Raw genomic sequence first — 26,182 nt, forward strand, 5'->3', positions numbered from 1 at the left:
TGTGACGGAGAGGGTTATAGGTTGAATTACCCGTGATGCGTGTGACGGAGAGGGTTATAGGTTGAATTACCCATGATGCATGTGATGGAGAGGGGTTATAGGTTGAAATTCTGCCTATAGTTTATGACGACCGAGAATAGAAAGCTGCCGCACAAGCATGTAGACTTGCTCAGATCCCCAGCACCCAGAGAAAAGCCAGGCACAATGGCACACATTCCTAACTCCAGTGTTGCAGGGCAGCTCCCAGGCTCACTGGTCAGTCAGGCTAGCAAAATTGGCGAGCTCTAGATTCAATGTGAAATCCTGTCTCGAAAATAAGCTGGGGAGTAACTGAGGAAGAATATGCTGACTTCTAGTCTTCACTGGCACATGCAGGAGCTTATGTATGCACGCGCGCAGCCAGAGGTCACTTAAGGAAACTTTTTTGGCTCACTGTTCATCATGTCATCATGGCACCGGGCAGAAGCAGACACACAGGTGATCTTATGTCAAATGCACACAGGAAGTGGAGGAGAGAGGGGAGGAGGGAGAGAACAGGACTGGGAGGAGGTTATAAACCCTCAACTCCCATCAACTGACAGACTTCCTCGTTAAGGCCCTGTTGCCTAAAGGTTCCATAAGCTTCCCCAAACAGTGCTACCAAATGTTCAGATACATGAAGCTCTTAAGGACATTTCTCATTCAGTCCACCATACTTGCATTTGTTAGAACTTTTCAATGCACTGGGTACTTTCCTAAGTCCCCACAATTCTATCAGGTTGGCTGACATTATGATCTTTTTAACAGGAATATTTAACAGATGGGATGGAGATATTGCTAAAGTGAGTGACCAACCAGCCTGCCCAAGGTCCTAGGTCCAACCTCCTGTATCACAAAAGGAATATGTATGTATATAAATTTAGTGAAAACAAATTCATAGGTTAAAAATACAACTGAAAAAAAAACCCACACTGTTAGTATTTAAACCTGGATCTTTATGACCTTGAGTCTAACATCTATAAACACTGTTTTGTTACACAGAGAAAAATACAAAAGGTGACTATAGCAGTGGCTGTTGCTGCTGATATTGCCGATAGCTAGCAATTACTGCCACAGCCTGTCATGGAGGCACACATTCAAGGCTTCAAAGAAGTAGTGCAAACAGATGAGCCAGCTCCACAGGGTAGAACAGGAGTGTGGTTAGTTAGAACTCTGAAAGACTTTAAGAGAGTTACATAGGCATGCTTATTTTTTAAGTACTAGTATTTAGTACAAATGGGACTGTGTGGGTAAAGATACTCTCCACGCTTAAGAAGCAATAATGAATTGTAACGAGTGGGAAGCCTGAACAGGAGGGAAGATAACGAAGTTGGACAGAGACTAGCACTATTCCTTTCTGATACTGATGAAAGTTGGTTTAGAAAGATGATCCTACCAACAGAGTAGCGTCTGAGGGAAAATGAGGCTCATTGCTTGGCTTCTGGGAACTGTGTGCAGAGTAAGGATACCAGGAATGATGGGAAAACACAGGTGAAACGTCATCTCTGAAAATGTGTGGTGTTGCAGTGCGACTCACTATAAAAGAAACACACGGTTTACAGTAGTGTAATTACTTCCGAATGGCTCATCTTCCTGTGCTCAAAGCTCATTCCGGCTCTTCCACTTTTCTGCCTTGCCTACCTGATTCACAGGGAACTTCCTTTCCCAGATTCTCTACTCCTTCAGAGACTAGGCAGGGCTAACCTGTGGGTGGATCTTACAGCCACACCCCCCAGCCACAGGCTACCACCTGACTGAAGAACTGAGACAGCAGCTAGTGTCAGACCTGAGACTCTTGATCGTGCCTTTTAAACCTCGCTGCTGAGCTTTTAGCCTCAATCAGTGGTGAAGAAGGAAGGCACAGTTAGGCACGGTGAGCCCTAGGAACTTGCTCGGGGCTATAGCCTGCTTGAGTAAGTAGCAGAACTAGGCTCTAAACGCAAGTAGGGTTGCTTGGTACAGTCATGCGTGGCAGATTCTTGGAGAGATGTGATGAGCCACAGTAAATGAGGCTGCTTGGTACGGTGACTGCTGTGACAGTCAACAGGCCTTTCTAATTCTAGACTACCGAAGGGTAAAGTTCCTCAGTACTTAGATCGACGGGAATCATGGGCAGAGAGTAAGTTTATTTTCTGTTGAAAGTACTTTTGTGACTCTGATTAAAAAAAAAAGGTACCTGTTTATTGTGAAAAAAAAAAAGTTCAGATTTTTGTTTTGTTTTGAGACAGGTTTGGCAGTCCTGGGGCTCACTAGTAGAGCAAGCTGACCTTGAACTCATATAGATCCACCTGCCTCTGCCTCCTGAATGCTGGGATTAAAGGCATGCACTACTATGCCTGGCTAGACTTATTTAAAAAAAAAATAGGAAAAACCTAAAAAGAAAACTACAGAGACAGGACTAGAATAAATAAAAATCCTGGCAGGAACTGGGGGATGGGAAAGAAAATGGTAAAAATATATTGCACAAAAATTTTTTTAATTAAAACAAAAACCCACTACAAATCCAATGAATCTGTTTGTAGCTAGCATTTTCATCCTTTCAAGAAGCCCTTAGTCATCATGTATTAGTTATTCATCAAGCATTTTTCTGCAAGGTCACATGTATGGCCACACTGTGTACTCTCCAAAGCCAAAACACTTCCCTGCATACAATAGGCTGTAGAAATAAAGATTTGCATTGTTACTCTTTGTGACTGCTTAATATTTATTCCAACTTGCTTTTCTGAAGACGTTTGTTGTTTTCAAAAGTCCTGTGTGTGGTGGTTTTAATAAGAATGGTCCCATCGATTCATGTCTTTGAACCCTTGGCCATAGGGAGTAGAGCTATTAGGAGGTATGGCCTTGTTGGAATAGGTGTGGCCTCATTAGAGTAGGTGTGGCCTCATTAGAGTAGGTGTGGCCTCGTTAGAGTAGGTGTGGCCTTATTGGAGGACATATGTCATATCACTGTTGGCGCATGCTTTGAGGTTCCCTATGCTCAAGCTAGACTTAGTGTGGTACACAGTCTACTGCTGCCTGGGTGTCAAGATGTAGAAGTCTCAGCTCCTACTCCAACACCATGTCAGCTTGCATACTGCCTTGTTTCCAGCTGTGATGATAATGGACTAAATCTCTGAAACTATAGGCCATCCTCGATTGAATCTTTTTAAAATTATTTTTATAAGAGTTGCCATGGTCATAGTGTCTCTTCCCAGCAATAGGAACCCTAAGACATAATGTTAAAGCAGAGTAATCTAAAACATTTTATGTTGATTTTGAAAAATGTGCAAGGAATACTCAGGACGATGTGTTTTGAAAAGTCACAAAGCCTGTGTGTTTGGTGCACACTAGCAAGCCACCCTCCCCAAGATACCCCCTATAGTGTGTCAGGGCACAGAGCCAGCAATGGTTCTATCTGTCATGGACGTGAGCACGGGCTCAGCTGCTGTCCATCTCTCTCTGCATCCTAAGTCTGGATGCAAGGAGACCAAATGTTCTCACTGCCGTGATGTCTCCATCATAATGGGGAAATTCACCCTCAAGGTACAAAGCGAGCCCTTTCCTTCCTCATTGTCAGGGGTTTGTCTCAGCAATGAGAAGAGTAACTGTTACGAAACCTTTCTGAATCTTTGATTTCTAGGAGGCCAACTAACCTCACTGATATAACATCATCATTCTTCTTTCTTTTTAATCTTTAGTACATGTATATTATATAGTCACTTTTCTTAAAAGATAACAGATATAGAGAAGTTTTCAATTCTTATGTAGGTGCAAAAGGCCCATCCCCAAATTACTCACAGGAGTGAGTAAATGAGCAGAAACAACCAAGTTGGAAATCAATATATCAAAGTAAAAACAAGCAATGGGATTTTTAATTTTTGTGTATATTCAGAGTAGACTGTGCTGTGCTATGTCAGGACATGTTTTCATACAGAACATGAATTGAGCTCTCCTCTTTATGTCTCTCTCCACATACAGACCCATTAATTCCCTTTGCTCTCCTTGGTGGCTGCGTGGCTGCTTTCACATCAGATATAGATATATGATCATAGGCATCTATATGGAACCAAGGAGCCATATTCGAGAGAAATCGTGTGATACTTGTCTGAAACTAACTTAATTCAATTTAAATATGATCCTTTCCAGTTGCATCCATTTTTCTGCAAACAATATGGCTTTGTTCTTCTTGTATGTACACCACATTTTTTCTTTAACTATTCCTCTAGATAGATGTTAAACATCTAGCTTGGTTCCATAATTTGGCTATTCTGAATAGTGGTACAGCGAACACCGATGTGTAGGTCTCTCTGTGAAGTACTGGCCTGCAGTCCCTTGGAGTCGTAGGGTAGATTTATTTTTAGTTTTGTGAGGAACCAGCACACTTATTTCCACAGATACTTATACTTTACATCATCACTAGCTGGGTAGAGGGGCTCCTCTTTACCTCCTCTGTACCAGCATCGGTTGTTATTTGTTTTCTTGGTGATTGCCACTCTGACTAGACAAGATGGAACATCAGTGTGATTCTAATCTACACTTCTCTGGTGGCCAGTGAGGTTGAACATTTCTTCATACTTTCATTGGCCATTTGTATTTTATTTTTTGAGAATGGCCAGTTGCTTTCATTACCTCATTGATTGATTGAATTGTTTAATTTCCTTGTGAAGGATATCACTGGAATTTTGATGGGAATTGCATCAAATCTGCAATAGTTTTTGGCCTCCAATCCATGAACATGGAGGCCTTTCAATCCTCTAATGTCTTCTTCAATTTCTTTGGTGTTTTAAATTTTTGTGCAATAGGATATTTTCTAGCCACAAAAATGTAAAATATTTAGGATGGATTTTTAACACCATGAGAGAAGGGATAATATTTGAAGAAATGTTCAGGAAAAATCAGAATGCAAAGTGATGTACAGAACAATCCTGTGGTGGCTTATATGAGAATGTCCACCAGAGGCTCAGATATTTGAACTCTTGGTACTGAGTTGGTGGTATGGTCTCAGGAGGCTAAGGAAGTGGCTTTGTTAGAGGAAGTATCTCACTGGAGGTGGGCTTTGAGAGTTGAAGACTTGTGCCATTTCTCTGCTTGGGCTTGTGGATAAGATGCAAGCCCTCAGTTTCTGCTCCAGATGCCTGCTACCTTGGCTCCCCCGTGGACTCAAACACTCTGGAACTGTGAGTTCAAATAAACTCTTCTATTAGTTGCCTTGGTCATAGTGTTTTATTACGTCAAGAGAGAAGTAGCTAATACAAATCTCAACTGTGTTGATACATTCACATACGTGAACACACACATATACCTTCCAAAGAAAGCAGCTAGGGAAAATTTAAAAGAGAAGGCAGTACAAACTGTTAGTATCGATTATCTCTGTCAAGGAGGATTTTGAATGGTTTATTTATCCTCCTCTTCATCCTTCTCCTCTTTTCTGCTTTTTGTAGACTGAATTTTCTAATCCTATGGGACCTTTCTCACTCTGCTGGTGTGCTTTCTCTTGGCAGTGTTTTCTGTCACTCACTGTCTTAGTCGGGGTTTCACTGCTGTGAAGAGATGCCATGACCAAGACACTCTTACAACAAGCATTTAATTGGGACTAGCTTACAGGTTCAGAGGGTGAGTCCATTATCATCATGGCGAGAAGTATGGCAGGTGGATGTGGTGCTGGAGGAGCTGGGAGTTATGTATCTCTATCTGAAGGCAGCCAGGATGTGGTGCTGGAGGAGCTGGGAGTTCTGTATCTCCATCTGAAGGCAGCCAGGAGGAGGCTCTTTCCACACTGGGTGGACCTTGAGCACTAGCAGACCTCAAAGCCCTACCCCCACAGTGACACACTTTATCTAACATGCCCACACCTCCAAATAGTGACACCCCTGGGCCAAGCACATTCAAACTACAGTTCATGGCCATTTGATGTTATTACAAAGAATTTTACCTTTGTGAAATATATGGAGTTAGGCTTTCATTTATCCACTGTGCTATGAAATATGGTCATCAGTAATGGCCTCCATTAGATGACGTCCCAGCTTTTAAGGAGTGTGCCACCTGGAAGGAGGAGTAGTCAAATGTATATCTGAAACTTCAGAAGAGAAGCGTTTCTACAGGTTATGGCAATGCCTTCAAACTTTATATTTTATAAGTAACATCTACTTTCCTTTCTTCTGATTCCATAGGTAGTGAGTGCTCTGTACAAAAAATTGGGAAGTGTAAAATCTACTATTCCATAATGTGGAACCCTATTTCAATTACACAACTCTATAAGACAGGTTAACTGGGGCATCTCAGAGAAAAGAAAACAGAAGTGAAAATGGATGGAAGGGATGAGCTTGGGGCCTATGGCTGGCAAAGTGGCAAAGACAGCCAGCACCAGGTTGACCTCACACCACAGGAGGAAATGAATCGGCGTCCAGTGTGCAATGTGTTGCTTTGTGTGAGTTTCCTTCACATACACGAGGGGTCCTCAGGCCTTTGCTTGCTGTGCTCCACCCGGCACTCAACACCTCAGCATACAGGCTTGAAGTGGACAAGACAACCAGGAAACCGTGCAGAGAAATGAAAAGGGCTTTAGAACAAGCACTGAGCCTTGTGTACAGGGATACCTTCTCCTGTCTGGGTGGAGAGCGGGCAGCATCAGGAGAAGAAAACGTCGAAGCACTCTCAAATGGACCCAAATCCCACAGGCTGAGAGGAAAGGAGATTTTAGGAAGAAAAGAGGGGAGATGGCCATCTGCAGAGGATGATGGGAGAGACAGACGCTGCCTCGGAGTATCGGACTGCAGGAGGGTCCGATCCGGAGCCCAGAGCAGCAACGCGTGTATGAGAGAGAGCGCCCCCTCTGCTTCCATCTGCCTCTGCCTCTCTGTCTCTCTCTGTCTCTGTCTCTGTCTCTGTCTCTCTCTCTCTCTGTGTGTGTGTGTGTGTGTGTGTGTGTGTGTGTAGTTACAGAAAGGGAGTTTGAGAATAGCGTGGGATTCCTGAAAGTCAGCTAATAAGTGAAAACTTTAGGTACCTGGGAGACTTAATTAATTAATTAATTAAAAAATAGCTCACATTTTTTGATTTGAGTTGTCTGTTGTTTCTGGTTTTGTTAAGTGTGACAATATAAGAACTAAACTTTAGGAAGGTTCTCGTATTAGAGAACAGGAAGGGGAATTATGCTACGGATGTGTGTTAGGGTGGAAGCTACAGGATGACATGGGACATGTGGAATGAACAGCAGGCAATCCACAGCTGCCCCATGTCCCACCTCCATCCTTACTGAGGTACTAATGACAAACAAAGATGGTAGGCATTTAAGGTGTACTATGTGGTGCTTAATATGTGTATTGTGAATAATTACCATAATCAGGATGATTGATGTACTTCCCAGCGCATGTGTGACCTTTCCCCTGCCAGATAAGAGCACTTACAGAAAACTTCCTACGGACACCGTTATTTACAATGGATACCATCCTGTATGTACGTAATGTCTCTAGAACTGTAGAACGCAATCGTCCGTCACTGTAAGTCTGTGTGCTGAACAATTTCCCACCCCTGTCTGCACCCAGTCACCATCATACATGCTGCTGTTACTGTGAGCGTGATTCTTTTCAGAGTCACACACAAGTGAGACATTCCCCGTAGCACGATGATACTGTTCAGATTAGCCATTTGTAATAAATGGCAAGATCCCCCCCCTTTTTATTGGAGTCTGAACAATATTCTCTCTTGGCTATTGCAAATTATGCTTCAGTGAATGGGGGCGGGGGAGTAAATGGATCTTTTAAATAATGACTTTATTTCTTTTGATCATGATCCAGATGTGGGATTGTTGGATCATACGGTACTTCTGATTGGTCATTTTTGAGGATCTACGGCATTATTTTCCATAATGGCCATATCAGTTTCCCTTCTCACCAACAGAGTGCACTCTTCCTTTCCTCCACACCCTTGCTGATGCTTGTAATCTTTTGACTTTCTGATAACTGCCACCCTATCAGGCATCATCTAGCAGCTCGTTATGGTTTTGATTTGCAGTTTCCCCAATGGCCAATGATGTTGAGTGTTTTCTCACATCCCTGTCGGCCATAGTTGAACGTTCAAACCAGCAATTCAAAGCATGTTCTTTCCTTTATTGACACATAGCATTTACTACGACTCCCTAGCTCAATGTGGGATCCAGACAAATAAATAAGATGGTAGCGACCCACAGTGACAAGGGCCCAGAAATGTGAAGCCATCGAAGAGGGTAGGGTGTTGGACACTCAAGGTAGTTTTGGGAGGTCTGGGTGGGTTTCTTGGGAACAGGATTCTGTAAGGGAGCTATAGATCTTCGGATGAATAAGGTTTCTCCTAAGGTAGATGGAGGTAGCCAAGGCAAAGAATGCCATTAAACATAGACATGCAACAAACTCACACACATATTTTGTATTTCTTTAGTTGAAAAGAATATTTTCCCTCTGCACAAATATAAGACTGAGCTGTCTAGAAGATTGTCCACCAGAACTGCAGAGTAGCCGGGGAAAACACCCCCCCCAAACACACACACACACACACACACACACACACACACACACACGCAAACCTTGGGACTTAAGAGTGGGTGTAGATTCCTGCCTGCCAAACAAACCTAGAAAGTCCCGGTGACAGGTGGTTTGTGACTAGAGATTCGCCTCCCAGTGGCATTCATCAGCGTGTCCCCCCCCCCCCCCCCCCAACACACTTTCCTGGTTTATTCCCCTCCACACTGGAGCTGAAGCAAACCCAGGGTGAGAAGAGGCACCTGCATGAATTAGTCAGGGTGCCTGAAGAAGGAGTAGTGCTTCTTGTCTGGGATGGTGGGAGAGAAAGAGAAATCCAAAACGCCCAAACAGAAAGTGGCCCTCAGGCAAACACTTCGTGAGCCGCAGAGTGGACCAAATAACGATATAAATGAAAATGTGGTTGATATTCCAAAAGCAGGAACTGGGGAGGCTACAGTTGCAGGATGGCTGCTCTCCTTCTCCAGCCTTCCACCTAGGCCTCGGCTCCCTCCTAGCTGCAGCCCTGGTCAAGGCCGGGGGGCGTGCCTGAGGGGCGGGGCCGCCTGGAAGGGAGGAATTAAAAAAAAAAAAACCTAAGTAATTAGCATCCCAAGATTCCATTGGCTTTTCGACGGCCCTTATTTGCATACGCCCGCCCTCTGGCTGTTGGTTTGCTGGGGCTCAGCAGGGTTTTGCAGCCGCCTGGCTACAGCGCTTTAGTGCGGGGCGGGAGATCAGAGAACCGCGGCCCGGAGCGGGGAGCCGGGGGAGCCCGCTGCCCGCCGAGCTGCGGCGGCCGTATCTGGGGCGATCTAGGTCCTATCGACACTGTGGCCGGTGCTCAGTGGCTTCTGCATCCGCCTGGTCCTAGGGAGGAGAGGACCAGACACTTTTATTTTGGATGAAAGGCGCGGGTCCTGGCGGGAGCTTCCTTCCCGGCCTGGCTCGCGGCTCATTGCGCCCTAGCTCTGGCCCCGTCTCCAGAAGACGACTTCAGGTTCCGCCGTGTATCTTCCAGTGGCTCGGGGAGGCAGGCGAAAGTAGTGACACTTGCTGGTAACGCCAGGTGGGAAAGTGAGCCTAGGCGACGAGGAGCCCGACTGTCCCCGAGGACCCCAGTGCCCATAGCTTCTTTCCTTCCCTTCCCCTCGGCTCCACCACGGCTGCAGCATGAAGTGGCGCAGCGATGGCCAGGAGAGGTAAGAAGCCGGTGGTGCGAACGCTGGAAGATCTGACGCTGGACTCGGGTTATGGTGGCGCGGCGGACTCTGTGCGCTCCTCCAACTTGTCTCTGTGCTGTTCTGACTCGCACCCGGCGTCCCCGTATGGCGGGAGCTGCTGGCCGCCTCTAGCTGACTCCATGCACAGCCGGCACAACAGCTTTGACACCGTCAACACTGCCCTGGTGGAAGACTCCGAGGGGCTGGACTGTGCCGGTCAGCACTGCTCGCGGCTGCTGCCGGACCTCGACGAGGTCCCCTGGACCCTCCAGGAACTGGAGTTGCTGCTGCTGCGCTCGCGGGATCCCCGGGCAGGCCCAGCGGTCCCCGGCAGCCTGCCCAAGGACGCGCTGGCCAAGCTCTCCATGCTGGTAAGCCGGGCTCTGGTGCGCATCGCTAAAGAGGCGCAGCGCCTGAGCCTGCGCTTCGCCAAGTGCACCAAGTACGAGATCCAGAGTGCCATGGAGATCGTGCTGTCCTGGGGCCTGGCGGCTCACTGCACCGCTGCTGCTCTGGCCGCGCTGTCCCTCTATAACATGAGCAGCGCTGGCGGCGACCGCTTGGGCCGTGGCAAGTCGGCTCGCTGCGGCCTCACCTTCTCCGTGGGCCGCGTGTATCGCTGGATGGTGGACAGCCGCGTGGCGCTGCGCATCCACGAGCATGCCGCCATCTACCTGACCGCCTGTATGGAGAGTCTCTTCCGGGACATCTATACGCGGGTGTTGGCCTCCGGGCTACCTCGTAGCTGTAGCGGTCCCGGCCCTGGCTCCAGCTCCGGTTCTGGCCCAGGCCCCGGCTCAGGCCCGGGAGCCCCTGCAGCGGATAAGGAGCGCGAGACGCCGGGAGGGGGAGCGGCGAGCGGTGGCCCTTGCAGCGCAGCCAGCAGCGCCAGCGGGGGCAGTAGTTGTTGCGCCCCGCCAGCCACGGCGGCGACCATAGTCCCGCCAGCCACCGCCGCCGCCGCCGCCGCCGCCAACCATCACCACCACCACCACACGCTTCACGAAGCGCCCAAATTCACCGTGGAGACCCTGGAGCACACGGTCAACAACGACTCGGAAATCTGGGGGCTCTTGCAGCCCTACCAGCACCTCATCTGTGGGAAGAACGCTAGCGGTAAGTGGCTGTACGGATGCCTTCCTTCTCCCTCCCAACTCTGTCAACTCCCGGCTCAAGTTTGCTTCTTGTCCCCCTCCCGCGTCTCTCTGGCCACCCGCGCCCTCCACGGGCTTAGAGGTAGGGGCCAGGATGGAGAAAGCCAGGAACCCGTAGATTCATCCTGAGCTTGGGATCCGCGTGGTTGACACTGGTAATAATGGTCCCAGAACACACAGGGTTCCGCCCCCTTTGTGCAGGGCCAGGAGGTGGCTGCCTCCCGCAAGATGGGGCCAAAATCCAACACCCTTTTATCTTATATGTAACTTAGTATGTTATTTTACTCTGATCAGGCTCGAGACGTTTAGACTTGTGCATATCTTCTAGAACCCTGTTGTGATCTTTAAGGGGCTGCATTCCAATGCCCACGAATTGGGCTAAGATCTGGAGAAGGCGGGTTCACTTGTCTGCCATGCAGTTCTCTCGCTTGCCCCAGGCCCTCTGGGGTCGCTGTGGGTGCGCTAGGAAGGCCTGGCTGGCCGCGGCGAAGGTGAAAGGATAGAGCTGGGTGGGCCTAAAGATGTTCATGTAGGTAGTGGTGGTGGAGCTGCGACACTGCATAGCACCAAGTTTTCCTGAACAGTTTTTGAGCACCTGAACCCAGAGCTGGTGGTAGAGGGTGGGATAATGTGGAGGGTGGCGTAGTGTCGGGTAAGGCCAAAGATTCCAGACTCTAGCGGGTGATTTACATCTGTCACTTGACTGAAGGAGAGTCATTAGGGACCTGGGCCAGAGGGACAGGTTGTCAGCTACGGGCGTCCTTTTTCTGGAATACTAAAATCCCCTCATCGCTCCCCACTGGAGGGCGCCGGGTGGGTTTGAACCTGGGGTCCTGGCTGCCCATAGGGTGGTGCTGGGGCGCTTGTTTTCCGGGGCTCACCCTGGCGGGCCCCCGTCTGCGAAAGCCTGAGCTAGACACTTCAAAGCTTCAATTTTCCACAGGAAATGGTAGAAGAGTAACTGGAGACTCTAAAAGCGAAATAAAACTTTGTTACGTGTTCCAGGCGGTTTGGCCCGAGGTTGCGTGGTCGGAGGGAAAAGGCAGCCTTTCTGGGTAGATTTCATTCATGTCACAGCCTGTCTGTTTCCTCCAAGCCAAAGGAGAGAGGCATCTGGCCCGGCCCGGCCTCTGGGGTGCCAAGAGTGTGCATGTGGGTGTGCCCGCGCATGTGTGTGCATGTGCCTTGTGAGTGTGTGAAGGAGCGAACTAGCAGGCTTCTGAGGTGTATAAGGCTCCAGCTTTAACCGTTTGTAAATTTACCCTAGTGGACTTTCTGACTGAATCCCTTCACCTGGATGCGATCATTGTGGGGAAGAGGAAGAAAAGAGCAAAGCTTGTGTGTGTGTGTGTGTGTGTGTGTGTGTGTGTGTGTGTGTGTGTGTTGGGGGAGGGCCTAGGATCAGCTTGTATCCAGAGACTCTTCTGCAATCTCTTTGCCAAAGCCCACCCGCCAACCCCCTGTTGCCCTAAGGCATACTCCCCAGAGGATACCAACCAACGTGTTCAGACCTGCACAGACACAGGCTTGTGCTGCAAGTACACAGGACATCCCTCTGAGACAGAAAACATCTGGTGACAGAGCACGAGGCTTCCTGTGTGCTTTTTGAGAATGGGGGATCCACCTGCAAACCCCCAAGTTTTGAATTGTTCTTTGTTCAGAAGCACACCCTCAACCCAAAAGCACAGACCAGCTTACTATTCTATTGTAGACTCCCAGTGCCCCCCACTGCAGTCACCCCTTAGCCCAACTGTCTCAGCACTACAACTTTTTATCTTCCTCTTGGGGTTCTTTTGCTCCTCCATTTTACTTTTACAGGGATTCCCACCCTCTTCCCCACTCCAAGAAAGCTTTAGTCTGCCAACACCAGCATCCTGTTCCCCCAGTCTGCATTCTCTTGAACTGAGAGATCTGCCCACTTGTCTGCAGAATGCAGGTTTTAACACACAGTATGCCCTCAGCTCCTCCTGTAGCTCTGTTAGTTGCCAATCTTTTTTCAAATAGAAAAAGATTGCTCTTAGGATTTTTAGCCTCTTGTAAAGACAGCATTTGTGTTTATCCCTTTTGGAGTAAGGCTAATTTAAGGGAAGAGAAAACCACAGGGCTGGTTTCGGGCAGGGCAAGTGAGCGGTGGTTGGGCCTTGAAGCCATCACAGACTTCCTCACACCACACAGCTTAACTCCTGGGACTCAGGGCTCTTCCTGAAGCCTTTTCTGTCCCAAGACACACTGTTATTTCATCCTGATCTCTTCATTTCTCTACGGGCTTGTTCAAAATGGCTGGGCACGCATACAGAAGAGCTGAGGAATGAGTGATGAGTGTCTTAGGCATCCAGACACACACTAAACGACAAGCCTGCTTCTCCAGCTGTTTTGCACAGCAGTCTTTCTGACCTGCAAGCCTTCCTGAGGACCACGCACCCTCCATAATGGATTTTTCCCTCTTTTAACTCAGTAACATCACTAATTTATTCATTTGTGCATTCATCTGTTCTTCAATATTTATTGAACGGTTTTTAAATGTCAGGGACTGAGTAGACACTGGGTAAAAGGTGACTACAGCCAGCATGTTCCCAAGATGACTTTATGCATCAAAACTCAGTGTGCCTTTTATCTAGCACAGCTGTCATGCAGAGGATGTGGCTCAGGTGGTAGAGTGCTCACCGAACATGCACAGAGTTCCAGGTTCAACCCCCGGCACTGAAAAAACAACCCAGTCATGTAATACTAGCATGCAGAAGTGGAGGGAGAAAAGTGAGAAGTTCAGGGGCATCCTTGACTACGTAGCAAAGTTTGAGGCCAGCTTGGGTTACATGAGACCTTGTCTCAACAAACAAACAAAAAAACAAAACCCAAAGTGCTACCGTCATCTCCTTTATACAGTGCAAGAAACTGAGGCACAAATGGAGCTTTTCTGGGGGAGGGGGCATTTGTTTTTTTTTATTGCTTGTTTGAACACAGATGGCCTACATCATCGTTCACACTCTTAGCCACTGTACCTGTAACTTCAGGTGTTGATGAGTTCCCTGCCTTCAGGCCATCTTACTTCACATTATCTACACAGCTGAGCACAGACCTCATACAATTTTCTGTTCTTTTTGTTTCTATTTATTCACCTTTTATACCTGATGATCTAAACTGGCAGGGAGTACCTAACACCCAGCCAGAACTTACTTGATGCCTGTTGAACTCAGCAAGCCGTTGTACTGTATTGCTCAATGATGTCCTTAAAGAAGCTAACTGCCTTTTGAGTTTCTTGAATTTCAATTTTTAATTTTTATTGTGTGTGTGTGCGTGTGTGTGTAGGTGTGCCTGCACACATGGGTGCCCATATGGATATCAGTGTGAATAAAAAAGATAAAAAAAAAAAAGAAGGACCTGACTGCGCCTAGGTATGGTGGAGGAGACAGTTTACTGTAGATATGAGGTAGAGCGTAATCAGAGGCGGAGACATCTGGGAGAGCCAGGCCATATAAGGAGAGCGGGAGGGGAGACCCAGGAGACTAAAAGAGGGAAAGGCAGAGGATAATGTCTTTAGTAGAGATGCCTAGACAGGTGTGGCAGGCCAGGCCAGAGACATGAGTGCCAACATTCCTCCCTTTATTATAAAAGTTACGGAAGTAGGAAGAGGCGAGGTAGGAGTAAGGACGCATGCTCTTTAGAATGCTTCCTGCTGCCTGGGGAAAGGGCAGCCCAACCCAGAGCTCGGGAAGTTTAGGGTGGGGGCAGGGTATGCCAGTCACACCCCATAAAGGTAAGGGGAGGTCTGCTGGGAGAACCTGGCAGCCAGGTCCACTTTGATATGTTAAATAGGCACGTAGTCAGTTGGCCATTTTCCAGGGTTTGAGACCTAACACCCCAGTCCTCCCCCTTTTTGATAATAAATGATAAGGGGTCTTGCAATCTTTTCTGTGACTACTTCCTGCTGACATTGGCGCGTTGTTGGTGAGGACCCAAGAAAGCTGGAGCAATGGCCAGGGCTGGGAATAGAAAGAGAGAAGTGAAGGCCCTTTGCTCTCCGAGCTCTGTGGACCATCTTGGGCAAGGGAAGTATAGGCCGTTTTGAAGCAGTTTGGAGCTGGATGACCTGGGGCTAGTGGCTTTGGAGCCCTCTAGGATGCAGATTCTGAGGGGACACCTGGGGCTGGTGAGTTTGAAGCAATATTCAGTCTAACATGGTAGAGGTCAGAAGACACTCATGGGAGTCAGGTCACTCTTCCCACCATTTAGTTTCTGCATGTCAAGCCCAGGTCCGTAGGTTTGGTGGCAAGCGCCTGTACCTCCTGAGCCATCTTGCCAGCACTTGAATCCTCTTTTGAAACGTTTTTCAGCTTTGCCCCACACATATTGCCAGTTTTACAGTTGCTCTCCTTTAGATTTAGATACTAAACTGCCAAGGCTGGGAAATCATGAAACTCTAGTGGGACTGAGCTCGGGAAACAAAGAGCACAGTGGGGCCAGCATCCACCAGGCAGATATTGAGTCCAGCATTATCTGAGCGGGGCTTGAGTCCAGCATCCACTAGTCAGGGCTTGGGCCCCAGCATTAGCTGGGAGGAGCTTGAGTCCAGCACCTGCTGGGCGGGGCTGGGGTCCAGCAACTGCTGGGCGGGGCTTGGGCCCCAGCATTAGCTGGGTGGGGCTTGAGTCCAGCATCTGCTGGGCGGGGCTTGGGCCCCAGCATTAGCTGGGCGGGGCTTGGGTCCCAGCATTAGCTGGGCGGGGCTTGGGTCCCAGCATTAGCTGGATAGAGCAGAGCTCCGGAGCATGACCTTTGTTTTGTGATGCTATACAACTCTTCAGACCTGGGTTTTCTTGTGTTACTTTTAGGTGTTTTAAAAGCCTGAGCAGCATGGAAGAGACTCCAAAGGACAGATGGAGTTTTTGTGGGGTGCAAACTTTTGACTCCATCCATTCCACTAACACTGGAAATAAGACGAGGGCTAAGGCTTTTGTCATGTCTTAGTCACTGTATCTTGAATGCCTGCAGAACTCGTCGTTTTCTGCTCAGCCTTGAAGTCCTGCTTCACCAGTGATCTGTCCTCCTCCCTAAGAGGATGTACTCCTCCTCAACCCCTGTTCATCCCATGTCTTCCTCCTAGCTCCCCTTCTGAATGCCTGGCACACTGTAAATACTTTCTACTACTTGTTGACTAAATGAAGATCGATCCTCAGATCGTCAGTCTTTAGGATGTCAAACTAGCCTCTGTAGGGCACTTGCTATGATATCAGATTACAAAGTCACAGCTCTTGGATTCGGGTTCCAAGGCTGCCAGTTGTTTGTTCTTGAGAGTTCCAGAGGCAGCCTTCAGCTGTAAAATGGAGTTCATAATTATGAGATTCTTTGTCCTAGGGATGTCAGCCTGGTGCCTGGTAGGGGCTAAAATGATGGTGGCCACTGTGGTGATAATCTGGTATTGTAGTATCTCCCTTCTCTGTCACACTAGATCAATGTCCTCATATGTTCACTGTGAAGGAACCCTGTAGGGTACAACACCTCAGTTGGGTTTTGTGTGTGTGTGTGTGTGTGTGTGTGTACATGTGTGTCAGAATCAAATAGTTCAGTGTATCTACTTCAGGGACTGATCTGTGAGCATGGTCACCAGAAGACTGTTGTGGCTAAAGGGGGAAAAGATTATTTTATTTCATATTTTAATGATGATGATGATGGTGATGATGTCTTTGGTGAAGGTTCCTGAGTTATAGAAATGTCCCATATGTTAATAGAAATATCTATTGATATTTGCCCAAATTCATCTCATCATGAAATTCAGTGTTGGGCATTTCTCTGTATTGTAGGATATCTTTCAAGGGGAAAAAGGCATGCCCCCGACAAAAGCCACAGGGATCCTTGCAGAAAACTTTGTTATGCATGCAGAAAAAAATGTGCAGGGAAGGCTGGAAGAGGTGTAGTTTGGCCAAAGCAGGGAAGAATTTTCTGCTAAGAAACATCGAGTCTCCACTCTCGGTCCCTTAGTCTTCTAGCAGGTGAATTTTGTTTTGGGATCTGAATGATGAGGATCACATAAAAGAGAATAACACACATTTTTTTAAAAAACTGGAGGAAATGAACACCTTCCATGGAGGGCAATTGCAGGATTAGACCAGCTCTGCTCTGTGACAGTGCCAGCCTCAGACAGGCATGTCCTAATAACAGCTTTCTTTTCAAGCAGATCATTCCAGCTGCTGATAGCAATACTTTGGGGGTTCTGCATAGTCTCTTTCCTTTCAGGGATTCCCCAGTCACTTTATAGACATTAATTAATGTGAGCCCTTGTGTCAGCAGAGCTGGTGAGGAGGGTTGGTTGGCTCTGTGTCAGCAGAGCTGGTGAGGAGGGTTGGTTGGCTCTGTGTCAGCAGAGCTGGTGAGGAGGGTTGGTTGGCTCGCAGGTCTTTGCTTTTTAGTCGCCCTATGGTCTCTGAGTCTGTACCAGCACAGCAGTTTTCCCATCGTGGGTCTCGTGCCTTCTCTGCTGTGATGTGTCTCTGCTGGACAAAATGTCCCAGGAGGAACTCGGCGTCTTCAGGGAAGCAGCAAAGCTGTCTCAGGAGCCCCACTGAGCGGTGCCTTTGGTCTCAGTATACATTTTTAATTAACTGTCTCTTTATAAATTAAAACCTGGAATTTGGGTCAGTAGTGGGTTATTTGGTTTTCTGTGCAGGAGTCAGTTCCTGGTTGGGGTGTTTGCAAGTGTGTGTTTCATGAAATATCATCATAATAATGACCCAGTAAACCAGTGAGGGGTCAGTTGGAGGCTTGAGGCGATAGGTGGGGTGCTGATGGCCTCTGAAGTGGAGGAAAACGCCAGACTCTCCCTCTGTTGTCACCTGCGGCCTCGAGCCAGATGAAAAGCTCATCTACAAATCATCTGCTTATCATTTACTGGAATCGACTCTGGGGTCACACATCCCTGCCCAATCTAGGTTTCCTATCTGTAGAATAGGTGTCTACTGTAGGAAAAATAGCTGCACTCACAGTGCTCATTACAGACCAGGCACTGTTTTTAATGACTTCTATGTATTATCATTGTTACGGTCACATCAATTGTTATAAAAAATAATTTCCAAATCTCAGTAGAAAGTAGTTGTACTTTTAACCTCTGATTAGGTGAAATGTGGGTTGGAGGAGTTAGTTGCACCGTTTAGGGGGTGAGCCCTGACTGATGGCTTTTTTAGTGTGTAGCCTGTAAGCACCTCCTTTGCATTCATCCAGCCAATAGACAGAGGAAGCCCGACAAGATGAGGAGTCTTAAGAAAGCTGCTTACAGAACAAGTCTCTGGGTTCATGTGTCACTAGCCATACCCAGCCACATCTGCCCTGTTACCAAGCATCCGCATGCTTGGCTTCCCGTAATTTTCTCTCCTCTCTGAACATTGCTCCCAACTCAGTATTCCAGAACTTTGAATGATGCTCAGTCCCATTCACTGCAGCTAATGGGACAACTAACGGCTTAGGCACCTGTTCCCTGCCTGTCTGCGTTCACACACCGTATTGCCACAGGCTAGGATAACCACGGAGAAACGTCCTCTTAGTAAAGGGACTGGTGAGAGACCCACGGCAAGCACTGGTCCTTAGTGGTCGTGAGAGCTTGTCAAGCAAGCCCTGTGTGCGTGGCCATGGATGGCACGGATTAGGCCTGTGTTCTGCTCTCTGGGAAGAGCTTGCTGCTCCATTGTTCTTCACACTCCCTGCTATATCCAGCAGGAGGATTTTCTTTTGCCTTTATTCTTGGCCACACCTGAAGTGGGTCTTGCAAGGCACCATGTCTTTAAAGGCTCAAAATCTTTTCTAGTATGGTTCTTTTGCTTGAATTTTTAAGCACAGGGGATTAATTCAGGCCTCTAACAATAAGGACTCTAAAACCCAAGCTTAGCAATTTTTGCCAGAGCAGTTTAGTAGGATTGTCATCTAGGCCATTGTACTAGCAAGCTTTGAGTCACTATGCTGAAATACATGAAGCAACTACATTTACAAAGAAAAAGGTTTCTTTAACTCATGCAAGGTCATGGTACTGGTATCGCCCCTCTTCTATCAAGAACTCTATGAAAACTGCAATTGCATATGCCAATAATTAAAGTTCCTGTTGGAGCAGGGTTACCTTTGAAGCCAAGGATAGACAGCCAGGTGGAACTAAACTTGGGCTTTTAAAAATCCTTCTATGGTGAACTACCAAAGAGTCAGTCAGCTACACCCACAGTGACTCAAAGCCCTTCAACTAGGCCCCATCTCTCAGAAGCGCCATCTTGGGAATCAAGATTTTAATTGAAATGAACCCTTGATGGATGCTCAAACCACACCCAGCAGACATCCAGAGTGTTAGGATTCACACTCAGAGTCATTTTCTGGACCAGATTTTATAGCCTGGATTATGCTTTTGCCTCGTTATCCATCTATTTCTCTTTCTTTCTCAAGTTCATGACAAACACACTGAAGGTATTAGGCTTTTGTGGAGGTTTGCACCCTCATCTTGCATTTACTTTGCTTACAACTCTTCTTCATCTTTTCTCTTATTGTTTGAGGCACTAGAGATTGTTGTCTTTTTCACCTCTTTCACTATTCCGTTCTCATTTGACTTGCAAACTGGCTTATTTGTGCCTCAGCTAATAATCACTAAACCCAGTTAGAGCTAATCATCACATTTTATTACCAGTATCTCTCCTGAACTCTTTCTACAGAGCCACAGCACACTGGGCAATAGTCCTGATGTCTAAATTACGGAAAGTGACAGTTGAACTACTATGTAACTCGGGGTTTCAGTGTCCTGCCTTCCAATAATGTCACCTATGTTAAGCGCCTAACTTCTGGGAACAATGTCTGTGTTGGTTAGAGCAAGACTAACTGATGTATCAGGTAAATCCTGATATCTTAGGCGGAGAACACAGTCAATTTGTTTTCTGGGCTGGGAGTGTAGCTCAGTGGTCGAGCATTTGCCTAGCACACACAATACCTTTGATCTGTAGCACTGCAAATTTTCTGTTTCATGTGAAGTCCAGCTAATGACAGGAATAAGAACGACAGCGTTGTCATGTGGGAGGGACCATTCTGGCTATGAACATATCAATCCCTTCTCTGTTCCAATGGCTACTATTCTCACACATGGTCTCAACTAGATACAAAGGGACTGAGGATTATGGCTTCTTGATAGGTAGCTAACGACTCTAACCACACTCTGGAGGGGCACAAGCTCTTTAGATATCTACCCAGGTCAACACCTGTAGTTAGCATTATTACCAAGCCTATTTGCAGAAGGGGAAGCTGAGGAACAGAAACTTTAGTGACCTAAGGTGACATGGCTTGCAAGTGGCCAGACTGCATTGCATGCCATTCTCTCTGAACTTCCCTACCTGCCTGCCTGCTTGTGGATCCTGTACCCCTAAAAGGACAGCCTTGTCTGTCCTCAGTGGGAGAGGACGTGCCTAGTGACTTGATGCATGTGGGCAGGACAAGGGGTTGGCACAGAATTCTGTGTGACGGAAACTAAGGTACACATTCTGTCTTTACTCCCTACAAGCCAGGTGATGCTGGTTAACTCAGTGACTCTTATAGCTTTAATTCCCACACCTATTTGATGAGAAGAGTTGTAGTCCGCCATCAGAGGTTTTTGGGAGGGTTGAGAAAGTTACTTCATGGATAAGTAAAATAGTGTTGGGCGCCATAATAAATCCTCAGTGTAGTGGCTATTATGTTTAAATGGTAATGTACTCTCCTGATGCCCAGCTCTTTGCTCTGAAGACCTGCTCTCAGAACTTCACCTCACTGCTTGAAAGATTTTAAACAGTGTGAAAGTAATCCAACATCTGGATGTAAGCACGTACTGACCACGGGGTATAGGGTAAGTCGTCCAACCTCTTCATGACTGTCTTCCCTTCTTCCGTGGGACTATTAATGAAGCATAATAATGAAGCCCCTGGGGCTGTCGGGAGGTGCGTGGCATGCAGGAATTGGTGACTTTATTCTGTTCATTATGGCTGTCTCCACAAGTGCTGTGTAAGACATTAGGCAACTCAGTCCCCTCCTTTCTGGTGCTTGTGGGTTTGTGACAAATTCAGCTCATCTTTAAAATAATAAAGCAGAGGTAAAATCGCATCGGGGCTGTTGTCACAACACTTAGTTGGGAGTCTCTGCTGAAGTTGTTGGAATGTTTGGAAGCACGGGGTGGGCGTGGCCTTTGTGAAGGAAGTGATGCTTCATGGGGGTGTGGCCTCTGTGAAGGAAGTAAGGCTTTAGTTAGGCTTAAGTAAGGTGGTTTGGTGGTGAGAGTATTCTGTAGATGTAAATAGTGCAAAAGGCCTGTGGCAGAGGAGTGCCTTGTGGGAAGGAAGGGGAGCTTGTATAGCTGGAATGAGAGAAGAGAGGATTGAATGGAGACAGGTTAGACCAAGCATCTGCCAAATTAAGTGTCTTCTGAGGGGTCTCTTGAAAGCCTCAGAACCTGTGTGTGTATGTGTGTTCCTCTTCTTATGTATGCATGTCTATGTGAGGGTCCACATGTGTGTACATATTTATGGAGCCCAGAGGTTGATGTCTGGTGTCTTCCTTCATTATTATCAGACTTATTTTTTTGAGGCAGGATATCTCACTGAACTTGGACTGCACTGATCCAGCTAGGCTGGCTCCAGCAGCCATGTCTGAGCCTGTTTCAGGGACGTCAGTGCTTGTATTACAGACAACACCATACCTAGCTTTTTAATATGCATTCTGAGGATCTGAACTCAGGTCTTGATGCTTGTGTTGCAAATACTTTACTCTTGGATAGCACTTTAGGAGGGAGAGCCCATGATTAAATCTGTGTTGTAAACAGCTCGTGTTAGTCACAGTGTAGAGAACGGGCTGGGACAAAAGGCTGAACACTGGAAGAATAGTTAGGTACTGCCATCCTCCCATCTGACAGGAGGAGAGTCTGAGGAGGCAAGGCCTTTAGGCCCATGCCCTGAGTTGGTAAGACAATCAACAGCAGTCTGAAGAACCTTGGACTGCCTTCCGCTCTCTTCATCCCAAGGAAGCTTATGGTTCCAGTGTTAATGGAGAAACTGAGGCCCAGGGTAAGACATTGGCTTGGCCAAGCCCACTAGGCAGAGCTGGAACTAGAATTCCATGTACCCTGATTCTTAATCCACCTCTCATCCATTGTTTCCTGGGAAGGAGACCTCCATCTCTTTCCTCCTGATCACTTCCGGAGAGCCAAGCCTGTGATACAGGTGTGATGTGGGTGTCGGGGGAATGAATTTCCATCCCCACTGGCATCTTCCACTTTGCTTTCCATCCCACCATGGGTGTGGAGTTTGCAGAGGTCCTGGTAGATGTCTGCTGAGACAACTGGCGCCATCACTGTGAAGATCCGGTGTGCCAGATGCAGAGTGGAATGAACCTCTCTCAGCACAGTTATATCTGAGAGCCTGTCAGGGTGGCTGCCAGGGCAACGACCTGAAATCCTTGAAGAGCCGTTGACTACCTTAGAGGCAGAGGTCATGTGGATTAACTGATTTTCTTCGGGTGGCGTGCCTTCTTGTTTGTCCCTGATCCAGCAAATGGTACCACCCAGGTAGTTGGGGTGAACATAGGGCGTCTAAGCATGACTCACGACTTCTCTTTTCCTTGATGTCTCTAGGAAGTTCAACTGCTGAGAGCCAGGCAGGGAGAGCCAGTCATTCCCTCTTTTGACCTCCAGCCCTTATCATCTCAGTGTTTGGTTTGCCAACCCTGAGGGGTCCTGACTTGAGCCAAGACAGACTTGCCTCTTGCAGGTCAGGGTGGGTTTAGTTTCTTCTGCATATGGAAATTGTGCCTGTGGCTATGGCTATGGCTATGGCTACTGAGGTGAGGTCCACAGAGCCACGTGACTTTGATGTGGATCAGACCATTTGGATTAGGAAGTAGGGCTAGGCCAGTGCCTGAGAGAAGAGCAGTGTCAGGGGCGGTGCTGGCTACTGTATGGGACTTTCAAGGAATACTCTTTGTCAGCTTCCTACCTTGGTCATGGTGGCGACAAAGGCCCCCAGGAAGCCTGCCAGTGAGGGTGTGAAAAAGGAGTGACTCCATAAGATACTGATTCCTGTGTCCAAAGAGCAACAAGAATTCCTGCCCCTAATCAGCTCTGGTCCTAGCCCCTTCCTATCTTGCTCTGCCCCTGCTTCTGTCTTCCACAGACCCCATTTTGGGACTCAATATGGGCTACTTTTCAGACATTCAGACATCAGAGGGTGATGCTTTTGTTGACAGACATGGTTGATAGTCAGTAGAGATGAGGATACTTGGGAGATTCAGGTGGAAATCCCAAGCACAGAAGTCTCTTAAAAGTCAGGAAGTGGGGCAACACCAGTGTGGGAGAGTGTAGAAGAAAGAGGACCAGGAACCAAGCTCTTCCTAGAGTGAGGTTGGGCAGAGAAGGGAACCAGTGAAGGAAGGCAGTAAGAACAGCTCATGAGAAGCCTGAGTGGTCCATGGGTCAACAGAAGGTTGCGAGGAAAACGGCACACAGTGGCAGATGACATTGAGATAGCAATCCCACAGCCTGGGAGTGTTTCTGCTCGGTGCTTACAGGCTCCTTCAGACCTGAGGAAGAAGCAGAAGCTGAGTGCCCACCAGATCCACATCATCTCATGAACCAAAAGATGCTCTCCGTACTTCCCCAGAGGATGGAGGGAATGTGCCCTCTGTATGTCACCTGTGAGGCTTGCTCTGCGGGCTTCACCACTCCCAAGCTCCATAAAGGATCTTATGGACTGCGGGGATGGGGAGAGGTAAAGAATCTCTCATCCCATACCCTGCACACTCCCTGAGCAGGCTTACTCCTCTCGCATATATTTTGTTGTCACTGGGCTTTTGTACAGCTGCTCAGTTTGAAAGTACTGGCCTCTAATATCCCAGAGGGTCTGGATACCTAAGCTGGGAACCCCAGAGCATGATGCTGAGGCTCCCAGAAGCAACTGGGCCACAGGGTTTGGGGGCAAGGGAGAGGTAGATTCTGAGCTTGGAACCCTTTGACAGAGCTCTAGATTCAGAAAAAAAAAAATAAAGAAATGGAAGAGGCCCATTATTGGAACTAAACCGAGCTGGTAGCTTCAAATAGCTGGATGTTTCAAAGTAGGAGGCGTTCTCTGGTCCTTGGGGATTCAGCTTTTCATCGATGCAGAGAAGGAATGTGCCCCCTTCTGTGCCACATCCTTATGCCCCAGGTGGCACTTCTGATTCCAGGGAGCATAGGTAGAGCTCATCAAAGTCATCTCTGAACCAAAAATAGCCCTGTCCATCCAGACGCTTCTCCACCTTGCAAGTCAACGTGCCTGCTGTCATCTGTCAGGGCCAGCAGCAGCATCTGTGCTTCTGAGAGGGCCATCTTTAAAAACTGGCTTGCTTCTGGAACTCTGAGAGGTTTGCTTTTCATCCAAAGAAGTTTTGTGGCTGAACAGACAGGATCAGTCCTGATTCCCAGACCCTGATGTAAGCGAATAGGGACTTGAGGCCACTGAGACTTGTAGGGCAAATAAGTTATTTATTCGAAGAACTGTCTGATCTGGTTGGTTTTTACCACCATCAGTCTGTGGTCAGATAGTCTGGGTTCAGTCTCGATACTGTCTTTGCCAGTTGTACTGTGTTGGGAAGGTTTTCTTGAAGATGTAGTTTCTTTGCTTGGCAGTGCAGACACCTCATTTGTTTGTAAACATGTAATAAGCAGCCTTGAGTGCTTAGTATATGCCCAAGAGTATCACAGCACTTACAAGTTTAAACTAGTAATTAATATCTACTGGCAACCTTCCTCTCACTATGACAGCATGTGGCACACAGTAGGCACTTAACTATATATTTTTAGTGAATCAATGTGGCTATAGCATGCACACACAATGAAACAGGGGTTTGTTTAATAAACTGCTGTCTCTCCAACACCTAGGAGTGCCGACTTAAGTCTTTGGGGCCTTGTTAATGGCTAAATCAAGAACCTTTTGCTTGCCATGGCCTAATTGGCTGGCTGGGTTCTGTCTCTGTGTTTCTGAATTCTCAGCCCTGAAAAACACTGTATTTCAGAGCATGCCTCTTTTTGAGGAGCAAAAAGAGAGGAGCAGTCATTATGTCTTCATACATACTTTCTGAGTGCGAGATGACACCATACTGTAATTCAGAATCAGCTCCCATGGCAGTGTGGTAGCTTGGATCTTCGAGCTGAGAGAAGCCCCGTGAAGCCCATGCCTTCATGCAGCTGGGGTTTCTAAGCTAGACACTTGGAAACTGAGGACATTTATAGACTAACCTGGGATCACAGCTACTAGCACATGAGTATGGGCAGTAAAGAAAATGCTGAACTTGAGAGACTGAAAGTCATTACAGCCCAACCAAGTGTGGTGCTCAACCCCTAAATCCCCCAGTTTGGTATCTCCATGATGCATGTGCTTTGTGGGGCAAGAAGCAACAAGGCATTGTCCTCTGTCCTTACCTGTGATCTTCTTCAGTGGGCCACGATGCACCAGCCTCTGCCAAGCACTGTCCCACCCCCATCTCATTTAATCCCTCTGGCATCACCAAGGAGGGCAGTGTTATTGCTTCATGCACAGCCTAGAAAACTCAGACCAGCTGCTATCTAGGCTCAAAGCTAGACAGTGAGGACTCTGGGACTGGGTGCCACCCTGGCCACCCAGCCCACCATCCCCACACTCTGCTGTGAACCTTGTTGGAAGCTTATTACAAGGCTTCATTACAACATGGTCAATATTCTTTGTGGGGAGAAGGCCTTTGAGACAGGGTCTCAATGTATAGCTCTAGCTAGCCTGGAACTTGCTGTGTAGACTAGGTGCATGGAGATCCAGCTCCATGCACCACCACACCTGACTTATAGTCAGCACCCTTAAATGCTCTGTTGCTATGAGACAGAGCCCTAGAGCAGCAATTCAATCCCATAAAGTGGAATGGGGGCAGCCATTAGGCAAACTGTCAATTAACTCAATCAGATAGGGGATGTAGAATTATAAAGAAAGCAGCCACTTATCCAGTCCTCTCCTTTAGGACTCCTCGTTTGTGGTCTTGTTCTCGCTGATGTTCCTTCTGATATAGTGGTTCTCAACCTTCACAACGCCTTGACCCTTCGATACAGTTCCTCATGTCGTGGTGAGCCCCAACCACAACATTATTTCTTCGCTCCACCATAACTATAATTTTGCTTCTGCTAATTGCCATAATGTAAATATCTGATAGGTAACCCCTGTGAAGGGATCGTTCGACCCCCAGAGGGATCATGACCCACATGTTGAGAACCACAGTTCTTTTTTTTTTTTAATTTTTATTGGATGTTTTATTTACATTTCCTATGTTGTCCCCTTACCCC

The 26,182-nt window shown here is 47.4% G+C and overlaps 1 protein-coding gene across 2 annotated transcripts in view; it reads left to right on the forward strand.

The window, feature by feature from the left end:
- The first annotated feature begins 9,186 nt into the window (after window positions 1–9,186).
- Window positions 9,187–26,182, forward strand: part of Btbd11 (BTB domain containing 11) — a 270,646-nt gene continuing 253,650 nt past the window's right edge. Inside the window, exon 1 of one of the 2 annotated variants that reach the window (XM_028776953.1) lies at window positions 9,187–10,831. In XM_028776953.1, coding sequence (XP_028632786.1) covers window positions 9,682–10,831 — 1,150 coding nt within the window. In that variant the 5' untranslated portion in view covers window positions 9,187–9,681. The remainder of the gene's footprint in view (window positions 10,832–26,182) is intronic. The other variant, XM_028776952.1, reaches the window with a different exon arrangement.

Source organism: Grammomys surdaster, unplaced genomic scaffold, assembly GCF_004785775.1.
Source record: "Grammomys surdaster isolate TR1022 unplaced genomic scaffold, NIH_TR_1.0 275, whole genome shotgun sequence".
Taxonomy (NCBI): Eukaryota; Metazoa; Chordata; class Mammalia; order Rodentia; family Muridae; genus Grammomys; species Grammomys surdaster.